Source organism: Hyla sarda, chromosome 8 (assembly GCF_029499605.1).
Source record: "Hyla sarda isolate aHylSar1 chromosome 8, aHylSar1.hap1, whole genome shotgun sequence".
Taxonomy (NCBI): Eukaryota; Metazoa; Chordata; class Amphibia; order Anura; family Hylidae; genus Hyla; species Hyla sarda.
In genome coordinates this window covers 161,730,066-161,747,260 of record NC_079196.1, presented here as the reverse complement: position 1 = coordinate 161,747,260, position 17,195 = coordinate 161,730,066, and the positions used below count along the sequence as shown (strand labels likewise).

The following is a 17,195-nucleotide window of genomic DNA, read 5'->3' as shown; positions in this document are numbered from 1 at the left end:
CTTATCCCGGGCACAGATAGTGCAGGCTCGCACAAAGTCCACCACATCAGTCTCTAGAGTCGGCCACCAATAGAAGCGAGAGATGAGTTGCACAGATTTCTTGATGCCCGCATGACCTGCGAGATGGGAGGAGTGACCCCATTTGAGGATTCCGAGGCGTTGGCGTGGAGAAACAAAGGTCTTTCCTGGAGGAGTTTGCCTGATGGAGGCTGGAGAAGTGGAAATCAGGCAGTCAGGAGGAATGATGTGTTGAGGAGAGAGTTCAATTTCAGAAGCATCTGAGGAACGAGAGAGAGCATCGGCCCTAATGTTCTTATCAGCAGGCCGAAAGTGAATTTCAAAATTAAATCGGGCAAAGAACAGAGACCACCTGGCCTGACGAGGATTCAACCGCTGGGCAGACTCGAGGTATGAGAGGTTCTTGTGATCGGTGTAAATAATAACTGGAAATCTTGATCCCTCCAGCAGATGCCTCCATTCCTCAAGTGCTAATTTAATGGCTAGAAGCTCTCGATCCCCGATGGAGTAGTTCCTCTCCGCCGGAGAGAAGGTCCTAGAAAAAAACCCACAAGTAACAGTATGCCCGGAAGAGTTTTTTTGTAGAAGGACAGCTCCAGCTCCCACTGAGGAGGCATCAACCTCCAATAGGAAGGGTTTAGATGGGTCAGGTCTGGAGAGCACGGGAGCCGAAGAGAAGGCAGACTTGAGTCGTTTAAAGGCGTCTTCCGCTTGAGGAGGCCAAGACTTGGGATCGGCATTTTTTTTGGTTAAAGCCACAATAGGAGCCACAATGGTAGAAAAATGTGGAATAAATTGCCTGTAATAATTGGCGAACCCCAAAAAGCGTTGGATAGCACGGAGTCCGGAGGGGCGTGGCCAATCTAAGACGGCAGAGAGTTTATCTGGATCCATTTGTAGTCCCTGGCCAGAGACCAAGTATCCTAGAAAAGGAAGAGATTGGCATTCAAACAGACATTTCTCAATTTTAGCATAGAGTTGATTGTCACGAAGTCTCTGAAGAACCATACGGACATGCTGGCGGTGTTCTTCTAGATTGGCCGAAAAAATTAGGATATCATCAAGATATACAACAACACAGGAGTATAACAGATCACGAAAAATTTCATTAACAAAGTCTTGGAAGACAGCAGGGGCGTTGCACAGGCCAAAGGGCATGACCAGATACTCAAAGTGTCCATCTCTGGTGTTAAATGCTGTTTTCCACTCATCCCCCTCTCTGATGCGGATGAGGTTATAGGCGCCTCTTAAGTCCAATTTAGTAAAGATGTGGGCACCTTGGAGGCGATCAAAGAGTTCAGAGATGAGGGGTAAGGGGTAGCGGTTCTTAACCGTGATTTTATTAAGTCCGCGGTAGTCAATGCAAGGACGTAGAGAGCCATCTTTTTTGGACACAAAGAAAAATCCGGCTCCGGCAGGAGAGGAGGATTTACGGATAAAGCCCTTTTTTAGATTCTCCTGGACGTATTCAGACATGGCAAGAGTCTCTGGGACAGAGAGAGGATAAATTCTGCCCCGGGGTGGAGTAGTGCCCGGGAGGAGGTCGATAGGACAATCATAAGGCCTGTGAGGAGGTAGAGTCTCCGCTTGTTTTTTGCAGAAAACATCCGCGAAGTCCATATAGGCCTTAGGGAGACCGGTTACTGGAGGAAGCACAGAGTTACGGCAAGGGTTACTGGGAACCGGTTTTAGACAGTCCTTGGAACAAGAGGGCCCCCAACTCTTGATCTCCCCAGTGGACCAATCCAGGGTTGGGGAATGAAGTTGAAGCCAGGGAAGTCCAAGGAGAATCTCCGAGGTGCAATTGGGGAGGACCAAAAGTTCAATCCTCTCGTGATGAGATCCGATGCTCATTAGAAGGGGCTCCGTGCGGAAACGTATGGAACAGTCCAATCTTTCATTGTTTATACAATTGATGTAAAGGGGTCTGGTGAGACTGGTCACTGGGATGTTGAACCTGTTGACGAGAGAGGCCAAAATAAAATTTCCTGCAGATCCAGAGTCCAAGAAGGCCACAGAAGAGAAGGAGAAGGCAGAGGCAGACATCCGCACAGGCACAGTAAGACGTGGAGAAGCAGAGTGGACATCAAGGATTGTCTCACCTTTGTGCGGAGTCAGGGTACGTCTTTCCAGGCGGGGAGGGCGGATAGGACAATCCCTCAGGAAGTGTTCGGTACTAGCACAGTACAGGCAGAGGTTCTCCATGCGGCGTCGTGTCCTCTCTTGAGATGTCAGGCGAGACCGGTCGACCTGCATAGCCTCCACGGCGGGAGGCACAGGAACAGATTGCAGGGAACCAGAGGAGAGAGGAGCCGAGGAGAAGAAACGCCTCGTGCGAACAGAGTCCATATCTTGGCGGAGCTCCTGACGCCTTTCGGAAAAACGCATGTCAATGCGAGTGGCAAGGTGAATAAGTTCATGAAGATTAGCAGGCATTTCTCGTGCGGCCAGAACATCTTTAATGTTGCTGGATAGGCCTTTTTTAAAGGTCGCGCAGAGGGCCTCATTGTTCCAGGATAATTCAGAAGCAAGAGTACGGAATTGTACGGCATACTCGCCAACGGAAGAATTACCCTGGACCAGGTTCAACAGGGCAGTCTCAGCAGAAGAGGCTCGGGCTGGTTCCTCAAAGACACTTCGAATTTCCGAGAAGAAGGAGTGTACAGAGGCAGTGACGGGGTCATTGCGGTCCCAGAGCGGTGTGGCCCAAGCCAGGGCTTTTCCAGACAGCAGGCTGACTACGAAAGCCACCTTAGACCTTTCAGTGGGGAACTGGTCCGACATCATCTCCAAGTGTAATGAACATTGGGAAAGGAAGCCACGGCAAAACTTAGAGTCCCCATCAAATTTATCCGGCAAGGATAGTCGTAGTCCAGAAGCGGCCACTCGCTGCGGAGGAGGTACAGGAGCTGGCGGAGGAGATGGTTGCTGGAGCTGTGGTAGTAGCTGTTGTAGCATAACAGTCAGTTGAGACAGCTGTTGGCCTTGTTGCGCAATCTGTTGTGACTGCTGGGCGACCACCGTGGTGAGGTCAGCGACAACTGGCAGAGGAACTTCAGCGGGATCCATGGCCGGATCTACTGTCACGATGCCGGCTGGCAGGTAGTGGATCCTCTGTGCCAGAGAGGGATTGGCGTGGACCGTGCTAGAGGATCGGTTCTAAGTCACTACTGGTTTTCACCAGAGCCCGCCGCAAAGCGGGATGGTCTTGCTGCGGCGGTAGTGACCAGGTCGTATCCCCTAGCAACGGCTCAACCTCTCTGGCTGCTGAAGACAGGCGCGGTACAAGGGAGTAGACAGAAGCAAGGTCGGACGTAGCAGAAGGTCGGGGCAGGCAGCAAGGATCGTAGTCAGGGGCAACGGCAGGAGGTCTGGAACACAGGCTAGGAACACACAAGGAAACGCTTTCACTGGCACTAAGGCAACAAGATCCGGCGAGGGAGTGAAGGGGAAGTGAGGTGATATAGGGAAGTGCACAGGTGTAAACACTAATTGGAACCACTGCGCCAATCAGCGGCGCAGTGGCCCTTTAAATCGCAAAGACCCGGCGCGCGCGCGCCCTAGGGAGCGGGGCCGCGCGCGCCGGGACAGAACTGACGGAGAGCGAGTCAGGTACGGGAGCCGGGGTGCGCATCGCGAGCGGGCGCTACCCGCATCGCGAATCGCATCCCGGCCAGAGGCGGTATCGCAGCGCCCCGGGTCCGTGGAACCGACCGGAGCGCTGCAGTGAGAGGAGTGTAGCGAGCGCTCCGGGGAGGAGCGGGGACCCGGAGCGCTCGGCGTAACAATTGTCTCCTGGACGCAAGCTTTTCACTTCAATCATAAAAAAAAACATGAGCAAAACTCAGCAGTCCAGGGCCATTAATATTTAACGTCTCTTTTCCATAGTAGATGTACCAAATGTTTAGTTCAATATTCACCCACAACAAAACCCAGACTGAAACAAACTATTATTGTATTTTCCGGCGTATAAGATGACTTTGTAACCCAGGGAAATGTTCTCAAAAGTCATGGGTCATCTTATATGCCGGGTGTCATCTTATAGGGCGGGTGCTGCAGTCAGCCGGGATGCCCGGGTTATGTATTATCCATACCCCAGGCATCCCAGACGAGATTGATTTCCCCCTTCACATTCGGGACATCCCTGTGTCCCGAAAGATCTTTCTGAGACACAAGGATGTCCCGGTTATCTTTCTGCACCCCTGTGTTAACTTTAAAAATGCAAGGGCCACCAGGAGGTAGCACACGCAGGGACATCACTGATGTCTTGTGCATGCACCTATTGAAACAGAGCAGAGCGGAGCAGCTAGGAGGAGGACGCGCACGTGGTAAGTTACCATCGCCACGTCATCTTCAGTGCTCTGACCACCGCTAATCCGGTCCCGGGACCTACTGCTATGGCCTCTTGGCCATAGCAGTAGATCGTGACCCCTGACTGGAGTAGTGGTGGTCAGAACTCTGAAGTGGGGCAGTGCACAGGCACACAGCCTCCAGCCATGCACTGTGGGGGCCACTGCTACATAATGTGGGGGGAACTATACTGCCAGTCTAATGTGGAGGAACTATACTACCAACCTATTGTGGGGGAACTATACTGCCAACCTAATGTGGGGGAACTACAGCCTAATGTGGGGGAACTATACTGCCAGCCTAATGTGGGGGGAACTATACGAACTACAACCTAATGTGGGGGAACTATACTGCCAACCTAATGGGGGAACTATATTGCCAACCTAATGTGAGGGAGCTATGCTTACAACCTAATACGGGGAACTATGCTGACATCCTAATGTGGGGGGAACAATACTGCCAACCTAATGTGGGGGAACTATGCTGACAACTTATGTGGGGTAACTATGCTGCTGGCAACCAAATGTGGGGGAACTATGCTGACAACCTAATGCAGGGTAACTAAGCTGAGAACCTAATGTGGGGGAACTATTCCGACAACTTAATGTTGGTGGGAACAACACTACCAACCTAATGTGGGGTAACTATGTTGACAACCTAATGTGGGGGGAACTATGCTGACAACCTAATCTAGGGGGAATTATGCTGACAACCTAATGTAGGGGGAACTATGCTAACAACCTAATGTGGGGGGAACTATGCTGACAACCTAGTGTGGGGGAACTATGCTGCCTACCTAGTGTGGAGGAACTATGCTGTATACCTAGTGTGGGGGAACTATGCTGCCTACCTAGTGTATGGGAACTATGCTGCCTACCTAGTGTGGGGGAACTATGCTGCCTACCTAGTGTGGGGGACAATGCTGCCCCAGTGTTCAGGACATTTTGTTCCGAACTCTGGGTGCGGACTGCGGGGGTTGTGATGTCACAGCCATGCCCCTTGTGACATCATGCCACACCCCCTCAATGCAAGTCTATGGGAGGGGGCTTGTCGACCACTGCACGATACTCTGATAGTGCCCCTCATGAGGCTAGACTCTGGATCTGCCTCTGTATGGATAGAGATAGACCGGGGCTCCCGGGGTATGGAGAGAGAGAAAGCGGTGCTGTGCCCAAAACATGCATCTTTCACCCATCCGGACCACCATTGTATGTACCCTATTACTGTACCTCTTTCTCTGCCTCTCAGATCTCGCTCCAGAGGACTGCAGTGAAGCGGCGCATGTGCAAGATCTGAGGCGGCACAGGCGTGAATGTGCGAGACCTGAGAGGGGGCGTAGGTGCGCATGTGCGAAATCTCACAGGCGGTGCTGGTGCACATTTGCAAGATCAGAGAGGCAGAGAAGGAAGTATGGTAATAGGATACAAGGGTGGCGCATGTGTGAGAGCTGAGAGGCAGAGAAGGAGGGAAGGTAATAGGATACAAGGGAGGGCCAGACGGGTGAAAGAGGCATGTACCGCTCTGATAGTCTTGGAGACAGGGAGGGCTGGGCAGGCAGGGAGAGCTGACCAATCCAAGCAGACTTTGCATACAACAACCAGGTAATGTACTGTACATCATGGTAGAGGGATGTGACGAGACCAATCTCGCCACATTGCATTGGAGAAGCCTGGTTGCCCGCCTGCTGCCTTTGGACTATGGCCCTGGGAGATTGGGCCCTTTAAAAACAGTTTTCAGTCATACCAGAGTGTATGTCATTCATTCTGGCCCTTTAAATACAGTGGGGTCATTCGGTACTTGCCCTGTGTGAGCGGTGATACCCCAGATAGCTATGCCATGGAGCCCATTCATATAATGAAAGACTATGGGAAAGACTTTAGCTCCATGGCAATTGAACTATATGTGTGTGGTCTGAGTACAATTTGATAATGTGCGCTCAGACCTAAGCTATCTGGGGATATGTGGGCATGTATATGTTTTATGTAGTAATTGTGGCATTGTGTAGTTTTATGTCTTTTTGCAACCATTTGCTCAATGGAGTCTGCCTCTATCCCTGGGAGATAATTGAATTTCTTCATCCTGGGAGATAATTGGATTTCTTCGTCCTGGCAGAAAATTGGATTTCTTCCCAGTTGTCTGGGGGATAGAGAGGAGGGAGGTATGGGTAAAGTGTGAAGGGCTCATGTTGAAGCCACTGCGATTGGCTACTGTCCACTATGTTCTACAGTCTTCCATCAGGTCCCCTAGGGGAGTGTCCACCTGGTAGAGACCTGCATAAATATCAGGCAGGTAGCCCCATTAAAGTCAGATTCTGCTTGACCCTCAACACAGAGCCTTGTCTCGTTCTTGGGGGGATTCACTGTATGCTGTTAGGGACTGACTGCCAGGAGTGTAAGCCACTTGGGAACTTTTCCTGTTCATCTGCTAGCAGCTATTCGTGAGGTTCCAGTTTGGAGTGCTATTTTGTATCCAGTTCGGGAATTTGGTGTTCTGCAGTAGCTGTGCCTGTCTCTCAGAAAGGGGCATATTGCCTAAACGGATTTTAACCCCTTGTGTGCTGAAATGGTCTGTTACAAGGGGTAGTCTCTATATTTTAACTGTAAAAGATGGGGGTCCTCTTATACGCCCAGTCGTCTCATACGCCGAAAAATATGGTAATCTGTATTTCTCAAAACATAAAATAAAACTGGTCACAGCAGGAACTGGTTACAGCAGGAAAATTTAACAGCTTTAAAACAGGGTTAGATACATTCCTGGAACAAAATAACATTAATGCTTATGAAGAAATATAAAATCCCATCCCTTCCCCAATATCGCGCCACACCCCTACCCTTTAATTCCCTGGTTGAACTTGATGGACGTATGTCTTTTTTCAACCGTACTAACTATGTAACTATGTAATTTTTTGGGAATAAAATCTGACAAAAAAGCTGCATTTTTTTATTTTTTACGTTAATGCCGTTCACCATACGGGATCATAAACATTATATTTTGATAGTTTAGACAATTACAAATGCGGCAATACCAAATATGTTAATAAAAAAAGTTGCATAGGGCATAGTACTGATCAGTATTATCTGCTTGATCTCAGACCAGAGCAGAAGACGTCGGGAGACGACCGGAGGCAGGTGAGGGGACCTCCGGGCGCCATTACAAATGATTGGATCCCTGTGGCAGCCTTGCGGGCAGTCCAATCATCTATTTTAACATGCTCATTGCTGCAGATCAATACAGATCACGGCATCTGAGGGGTTAATGGTGGACATCCGCGCGATCGCGGATGTCCGCCATTACCGGCAGCTCCCCTGCTGCTGGATCAGCAGGACCTGCAGTGTATGACGCAGGACTTAAATGTACGTCCTGGTGTGCTAAGTACCACCGCGCCAGAATGTACATTTACATCCGTGGTTGTTAAGGGGTTAAGAATGTAAGGCAATCCAAGCGTTCAACCAGTCATTACTTAGTGCCTAAGACAAATACTACATTTTGCATATTTTGGGTTCTCTAGGAATAATCTCTTGTGAGCTGGTAGACAACAGTTTTTATCCACTTACAGTATATGGCATATTTCCAATACTACATTCTACAACTTCAAGAAATTTTTACAAAAAAAGTTTTTGAGAAAATTAGAGGGGATTTATGGGTTTTGACATTAACTTCACCGCCCTGAAGACAATGCACATTTCACATCTTAATGCAAATGTAAACTTAAAATGATGTAACTCACCATCTCCGACAAACTGTAAAAGTGCTAGATCAATAGGCCTTTTCCATGGCGAACCTTTCTGGAGAGCAATTCCATAGCCGGTTGTGGCAAAGATGTAACCACTGCCTATCGTCACAAGCTTGCAGCCTTCATCTCTCCCGGCCATATAGTTCAGCACTGCTGCATCATAGATGAATGCATCCAACTTCCTGAAATGAAAAACAATTAATAAATTATGATGTGTTAGTTGTTTTATACTGGAAAATTAAAGTCATGTTTTATTAGCGAACTATTAGGCAAAAGGTCTAAACCATTTGTGTCTCTCCCTGAAATGGGTTTTTCCAGCTAGACCTCTCTTTCTTAAAATTAAGCTGTCTAGTTCAGGTCAATGTATAGCTACTGGTCTAGTGCTAGATTCCATGGTAATAAGTTATTTTAATAAGGAAAAGCTGGTGTTGCCACCTGTTTCCTGTGTATCAGCCTTTACATTGGGCCTACTCTACCCCTTTAGTGTCAGTTCAGATGATGCCTTAAAGTGGTTTTTCTGGGGGCATGTTAAAAGAAGCTATACTTTGTTAAAGGAAGCTATACTAACTTACCTTGCTCCTGCTCTGACGTCACTCCCTGCTCATCACCACTAATTTCTGTGTCATCACAGCACGAACCGTCCATTCAGCCAATCACTGCCCGCAGAAGTGTCTTGCCCAAGTCAGTGATTGGCTAAGTGGTCAGTTCCTGCTAAAATGATGTGTCAACAGAGATCAGGAAGAAGCAATGATGAGTGGAGATCTGAAGGTGTTAGAACGGGAACTGTGACGAATAGGGTAGGTGAGTTTAGTTTCTTTTTTATGTTTAACACGCCCCTGGCAAAATATATATTTTTGCTTGCTGCCATAAGCTCATCAGGTCCTGTTATTTGCATGATATTCATGTTGATTTTCTTTACAGTTCCTAGCTTTGGTTAATATAGGAGGGTTCAAGATTATGAGCTTTCTTTATGAGGTCCACATCTGCAGGATGGTCAACCTCTTTATGAACAATGTTTTATTCTATACCTGAAAAAATTATGCAAGTTAGTTTTAAACTGCCTAGTATAAAGACTGTATTCCCTGAAATGCAAATCTCAAAGGCAAATTCTATTTAGATACTAGACACAGGACATTAGGCTTAGTGCCAGCAGAACTGTTATCAACATTATGATCTATCGAGGTGCAACCATTTTTAAACAGCTGATCATTAGATTGAGAAGACTGTGATCGCTTCTGCTTAAACATTGCACAATGATGCTGCTGCACACCTTAAGTGCAGGCAAGAACTGTGAAAGGGTAGCAGCACTTAAATAGTCCTGTTGCTTTGTTTTCAGAATCAGTGGGAATCATGACAGTTGTTCTCTCATGGTCAGTAGGTGAGGGTATATCCTAGCAATACGCTAGCACTTATCATCATTAGAATATCCCTTAAACGCTACATTTCTTCTCCATTTTTATGTTGCAGCATGGCGGAAACTGTGCAGCAAGTGTTCAATACTCCTGCAGCACCATCACCGGGAAAATCAAGGATTGCATGGTGCCCATTAAAGCAATGAATGTCCATTCTTTGTAGACTGTGGCTTATAGATGCTGAATAGGAGGCTCTTCTGGGGGCATGTTAGAAATTCCTTAAAAGGCATTTTAAATTGAGGTTTTATTTGATTAGATTCAACTACAAGTATTAATACATGGTACAATGGAAGGGTTCTAATGAAAAAGATCCTTCCAAACAGGATATATATATATATATATATATATATATATATATATATATATATATATATATATATATATATAGTAGCCTGGTGGGGGTGTAGGGTAGTTGGGGTATTGCTGTAGTATATGAGGGGTTAATTTAACCCTTGTCACTCGTGACGCCAGGGTGCAGGTTAAAACTCTGTAGTGATGCTGGGCCTATCGCCACCCTTCCCAAGAGCGATAGGTGAGTGTAAAATAAATGGATTGTCCACAGCAGTGCTGAACTTAAAACTTGCAGGAACTTTACTGAAGATTTTCTGTATATGCAGTATTGGTAACAGTCCAGATAACAGAGTCTATATAGACAGCACAGCAGTGACTGACAGTTGCTTAGGACCGGAAAGTTCTCTTAAAATTAGGAGGATTATATTTGCATAGATCCGCTGGATTTAGGGGTTGGATTAGGTCCAGAGGTCTTGCGGAGATAGCGGGGAATTGTAAGAACTATCCGTCTCTAGCACAGGCCTAGGCCGCAATGCTTTGGCCTAGTAATTGTCTTGAAAGCTGCGGAGGTCCTACCTCGTCTAGAGTGGGCAACCCAAGAGAGTGACAAAATGGCGCGGCTCCCTTATATGGGCAGGGGCTGGCTGTTTTAGATTGGTCCATATCAGCTGTCACTCACCGTTACAATGGTTTGTGGGTGATCACCTGACTAGAACCACCAAAGGTCCTATAGCAAACCATAGAATTCTGTGAACTGTGTCATATGGCCACAGGTCCTGCGACACTAAAACAAGTGAGTAACACCATATACATATATTTACATAGATAATATTTATAAATATGAAGTTACTAAGGGGTGACTAGGGGTTAATTAGGAAAGCGAACCCCGACAGTCCTAGGGACTCTAACTTTGGGGACTAATAACTAAGGCGCAGTATGAAATACGGTGCCGGGACACTATATATATATATATATATATATATATATATATATATATATTGTATATCATATTTCATATATATATTTTTACACTCTAAGGGTGCTTTTCCATGTACAGGATCTGCTGCAGATTTAACGCTATGTTCAATGATTTAGTTATTGATATCTGCAGCAGATACTTTATGAGTGAATGTACCTTAAAGCTAGTTTTACTTTAACCTTTCAACGTTATAAGATAAATAACATCCACTTCTATTTGGTGTTCACAGGGTGGAATGCTGTAGACCAGTGTGCGCATTTTAAAGTTTAACATATTCCCAAATAAAAGGAACAGCTTTCACTCAAAGAGACTTCTCTGGTGAGAATTGCTAAATGTAAGAAACTTTAGAAAATAGAAGTTCAAACGCTGGTACGGTCCAGTGCATTAGCCCTGCGTTTAGCAGTTTGATAATAAGCAAAAACAACATCTTTGGTCAGTGTCAGGAAGGGCAAAGAGGGCACAGAAAGCGAGGCAGAAACAGTAAAGTAGAAGTGACAGACCAATGCAAGATACTGTCAGTAACTTAAAGAGAAGCTTGATCTTGGTAAGAATAGATTCAATTGTGTTAAACAATCTATAAAAGATAGAAGTTAGGGTGCAGATTCATGAACTGGATACCAAAACCAATTTCAAGTAAATAATAGAAAATAAGAAGCATCACCAGAGAGATACCTGTAATTATTCTTATTTTCAGCAAATTGAATTTGCTAATATTTCACCAACATAGCATGACTGTAACTGCACAGACAAATGTTAGCAATATTAATAGAGCTTTTAGGACATTTTAAGGGGGTTGTGCTAGATTAGAAAAACATGGCTGTATTCTTTTAAAAACAGCACCACATCTGTCCACAGGTAGGGTGTGGTACTGCTGCTCCGTTTCATTCACTTTAGTGTAACTGGGATGCAATAGCAAACACAACCAAACTCCTCCTAACCAGAGGCCCTTTATGGGAGTTATAGCCCCTTACAATATTACTCATTGTACATAAGAGGACATTATAAACAGATCATCTCACCTTAGGTTTCAGCCATTAGTTTTATACTGTAGGCAACATTATGTAACCTGTGGAACAGAATAGTAATAAGGAGAAAAGTGCAAAGTGAAGGCAGCACTCAGATGAGGTCGGCATCAAACCAACATGATGCTCACCACTAAACTCCCATATTTGTCTATTCTCATATCTGTCTATCTATCTGTCTGTCTGTCTATCTACCTACCTACCTACCTACCTATCTATCTACCTATCTATCCTATATGACAGAATACTTCTGTTTTATTTATAGGCATTGTACAGTGGCATTATTTGTATTTAATATGGTATTGTTAATATTGTATGAAAGCATTATTTATGTATAGTGTATGTAGAGGCCCTATGCGCATATTACAGTAGTACTATTTCTATTATATTGGTACTATGTATGTGCATGTTCCAATGCTATAATTTATAATTAATATTAATAATTTATTACACTTTTCACTTCAGGCTGCAGAAATGCGACCTGATACTGAAGTACCACATTCAGGAGGGAATAAAGTATGCAGGCAGTGTTTCCATAACTTGATCTAGGTGACTACACAGCTTTCGGCTCCGCCTCCAAGACTATTTACACTGCTATTTAAAGGGGTATTCCAGGAAAAACTCTTTTTTTAATATCAACTGGCTCCAGAAAGTTAAACAGATTTGTAAAGTACTTCTATTAAAAAACCTTAATCCTTACAATAATTATCAGCTGCTGAAGTTGGGTTGTTCTTTTCTGTCTGGCAGCAGTGCTCTCTGCTGACATCTCTTGTCTCAGGAACTGCACAAAGTAGAAGAGGTTTGCTATGGGGATTTGCTTCTACTCTGGACAGTTCCCGAGACAGGTGTCATCAGAGAGCACTTAGAAAAGAAAAACTGAAAGGATTATTTTATTAGAATTTTTTTATTAGAAGTAATTTACAAATCTGTTTAACTTTGTGGAGCCAGTTGATATATAAAAAATGTTTTTTTCCTGTTTTTCAAAACTTGCAGCACCTAAGAAAGCTCATGGGCACAGTGACCGAACATTATGCCCTTGATTTTAAAAGATACTGGGGAGGGCTTATAACACTAAGGGGACCTGGAATTTTCTGCCTCAGAAATTCAGAAGCGTAAATAGTGCTGCATCCAATTTTAAGTAATAAAATTATGTAGTGTGAATATATATATATATATATATATATATATATATATATATATATAAGGCCACCTTATCGCGGTGGGACGGTACAAGCTATTTGACCGCCGGCGGAGATAAATTTGCGAGCTAAGTGCCTCACTATCTCATAGTTTCACATTTGCATCTATTACACCATAGCTGTATAGCTCTCCATGTTTTATCTGCATGTTCATGTTTCCCCTATATCCTTGCGCTGACAATGTGCTGCTGCATTCTTTTGTTGCTGTATATATATATATATATATATATATATATTTTTTTTTTTTTTTTTTTTTTTTTTTTTTTTTTTCTATCAATTAGGATTCTATATTACTCATTCTGAGCAGAGGTGCAACTTGTAGCTTCTGGACCCCGATGCAAAATCTGCAAAAGGGACACAAGTGTCAATTATAATACCTGTCTCTTATGGGGCAGATGTGCTTTGGGCCCCCTTTAGGCACCAGGGCCCTGGTGCGACTGCTGCCTCGGCACCCTTTATAACTATGCCCCTCATTCTGAACACTACCCAGTATTCCTAGTATTCCCATGTAGAGAGCTATTCTGGAGGGAACCATCAGCAATGGATAACTGGTGGTTGTCTTAGTAAGGAATTTTGAGCTAAACATTCTCTGGGAAGACCAATGAAAATATTTTGGAGAAACTTCTTTAACCCCTTAAGGACCCATTTTGGCCTTAAGGACTCAGACAATTACATTTTTACGTTTTCGATTTTTCCTCCTCGCCTTCTAAAAATCATAACTCTTTTATATTTTCATCACTAGACTAGTATGAGGGCTTGTTTTTTGCATGACCAGTTGTCCTTTGTAATGACATCACTCATTATATCATAAAATGTATGGCGCAACCAAAAACACTATTTTTGTGGGGAAATTAAAAAGAAAAATGCAATTTTGCTAATTTTGGAAGGTTTCGTTTTCACGTTGTACAATTTACGGTAAAAAAGATGTGTGTTCTTTATTCTGAGGGTCAATACGATTAAAATGATACCCATTATTACATACTTTTATATTATTGTTGTGCTTAAAAAAAATCACAAACTTTTTAACCAAATTATTACGTTTATAATCCCTTTAATTTGATGACCTATAACTTTTTAATTTTTCCGTATAAGCGGTGGTATGGGGGCTAATTTTTTGCACCACGATCTGTACTTTTTTTTGATACCACATTTGCATATAAAAAACTTTTAATAATTTTTTTATAATTTTTTTAATAAAATGTATTAAAAAAGTAGCAATTTTGGACTTTTTTTCTTTACGTTCACGCCGTTCACCGTACGGGATCATTAACATTTTATTTTAATATTTCGGATATTTACGCATGCGGCGATACCAAATATGTCTATTAAATTTATTTTTTACGCTTTTTGGGGGTAAAATAGGAAAAAACGGACGTTTTACTTTTTTATTGGGGGAGGGGATTTTTCACTTTTTTTTTTACTTTTTTACTTTTAATTTTACATTTTTCTTATTTTTTTTTACACTTGAATAGTCCCCATAGGGGACTATTCATAGCAATACCATGATTGCTAATACTGATCTGTTCTATGTATAGGACATAGAACAGATCAGTGTTATCGGTTATATTCTGCTCTGGTCTGTTCTGGTCTGCTCTATCTCAGACCAGAGCAGAAGACGCCGGAGCCGGACAGAGGCAGGTGAGGGGACCTCCGTGCGGCGTTCTGAATGATCGGATCCCCGCAGCAGCGCTGCGGGCAATCAGATCATTCATTGAAATTGCGTACTGCCGCAGATGCCGGGATCTATATTGATCCCGAGATCGCGGGATCAGCAACAGCAGCCGGGATCAGCCGCGCATGACCTGGGCATCGCTCCGATGCCCGCGGTTATGTACAGGACGTAAATGTACGTCTTGGTGCGTTAAGTACCACCGCACCAGGACGTACATTTACGTCCTGCGTCCTTAAGGGGTTAAATGTGTCCAACCAAATAACAAAAAATGTTTTTCATAATGAAGATAGCTACCTCATACTGTATACTAAAAGTATAAAATGTCATAAATGACAAAAAGCAGCACAGGGCTATGTATGTAGTGTAACACATTAGATGTAATGTGAGAAGTAAACGACATTGATCAAAATCTCTTCTGGGGGTCAGAACAACGTATTAGCTTCAAACTGCGATAAAGGTTTTTTTGCTGTAAACGATTCAGGCTGGAGAGACTGCGGTGCTGATATGAGGGCAGAGTGCCAATGTGGTACTGCAATGTAATACAGTATGCTAGCAATTAGCTAGTACTGTGTGCAGCTCCGTATGAATAATGCATTGTAATCTGGATCATGTTATTACATATCATCAAATGCACCACATTTTCACTTTTTGAGATGGAGCTTGGCCTTTGAGCAAATGTATAGCCTAGATTTTTCCCTATAAGATGTAGATAGTGGAGCATGGCTATACATAGTCACAATGTAATAATCTGTAAAGCAATGTATATCATGAATAATGTATCAGGCTCCAAGCTGTGGAATGGCTTGGTTGTAGGGTTGATACAAGATCTACTATTTCGGATTTTTTTTTTTACCAGTTCAAAAGAGTGGCATGCTCCATTAGATGCCTTATTACTACTTCTAAAAAGAATACATAGCCACATGGGGGTACCATATGTCATAATACTGATTACCTATGGTCCCATAAAACAGAACCATAGGAGGTATATGTGCAGCATTACAGGCTCCGTGCAAACAGGAATAACCATGTAAATAGGATTTAACGGTTGTACATAGTCCTGTGTATGGGATTTTAGCTCAGTAAAGCCAGACAAACAGAGTAAAATAGCAGCTACAGACAATAACGTAGTAGTACAGTTTAAAACAGAGCTTCTCCTATCTTTATTTTTTAAAACAAAATAAAATACAGTTTTTACATTAATGATTAAAAATACTAAATAAATCCTACTTGTCAAAGCACATGATAAACATAAATTCCCCAGCTGTACAGGTAACTTTCTACCAGTCACCCAACCAAAATGACATCAAAGTGTGTGACCTCACATCAGTATTAACTGTCCCACAAGAGGCTAGCAGACTTCAGTCTCTAAAACTACCATCAGAGTGTTAGCTTCCCTATAGCCTTTCAGTGCTCACTGTGTAAATCCTTTCTTAAGCTCAGAAATGTGCAGCCTTCAGCACCTGGGCTGACCTGGACTAACCAGGCCCATAAACAGACTTTACAAAAACCGTTAGCAACTATGCTTTGCTATGGATTTTCAGCTACCCTGGACTTTTCAGATATCACCTAGTTTCTTCTGAAACTTAGTACGCATATGATAGATATCTTGGGGTAAAATAGTGATCTCTGCTACTGTCTTTCACTTGTTACTCTATAGTGCAGAAATACCTGTAGGCCCAAGCAACTGTGGACCAGCTAGAATGTCAGGTGGTACCTATGCATAAAACATCTCAGCCAGACCAATTAGAAAGAGAGATAGAGTCTAAGGTTTGTGCCAGTAATAATGTATAGTTTATTCCTTAGTCAGTGAATACCAAGACTCAGAAATGAGCTATGGAAAAAGGGAGTCCTAATAGTGAAGTGCTGTCTAAATTTGAGTATGTTGTGTCTGGTTGTGTAGGTTTGGTAGTAGCAGCAGCATTAGCAGAAGTACAGTCTAAAACAGGTACAGGAGAGGGGATCTATGCTTATGTAGCTCTTGTAGTAGCGGGTGGCAACAGGGTGGTGGACTATTGCTGGTATCAAGTCAGCAGCAGGGGTTGTTGACTAATTATAGTAGTGTGTTGACAGCAAGTGGTGGAAGTAGTGAATTGCAAGCAGGTGTGGGTGACTGGTGGTAGACATAGCAAGTCAAGAAAAGAGGTGGTGGTAGTAGTAGTCAATTGCATGCAGGTGTGGGTGACTGGTGGTGGTCGTAGTGGGTGGACAGCAGGGGTGGTAGTAGTAGTAGTGAATTGACAACAGGGGTTGTTAACTGGTGGTAGAAAAAGTGAGTTGAGAGAGGGGTGGTGGATTGGTGTCAGTAGTGGCAAGTTTACAGGAGATGTAGTAGACTGGAAATACTAGTAGCCAGTGGACAGTAGCTCCTCAACAACAGGGATGGTGGTAGTAGTAGCCTGCCGACAGCTGCAATAGTATATCTAATCAGTGGCACCAGGTACAGGAGTTTTAAAATCCTCACTGATCCATACATATTTCTCTTGACAAATGTAAATTTTTCCACATTTTTGGCAGAAAGT

General features: G+C 43.8%; 1 protein-coding gene across 2 annotated transcripts in view; it reads right to left on the bottom strand.

Moving 5' to 3' along the window:
• GRIN2A (glutamate ionotropic receptor NMDA type subunit 2A) overlaps positions 1 to 17,195 on the bottom strand; it is a 636,116-nt gene that overhangs the window by 22,733 nt on the left and 596,188 nt on the right. For both annotated transcript variants that reach the window (XM_056536194.1, XM_056536195.1), the window contains one exon: positions 8,096 to 8,283. In XM_056536194.1, coding sequence (XP_056392169.1) covers positions 8,096 to 8,283 — 188 coding nt within the window. The remainder of the gene's footprint in view (positions 1 to 8,095; positions 8,284 to 17,195) is intronic.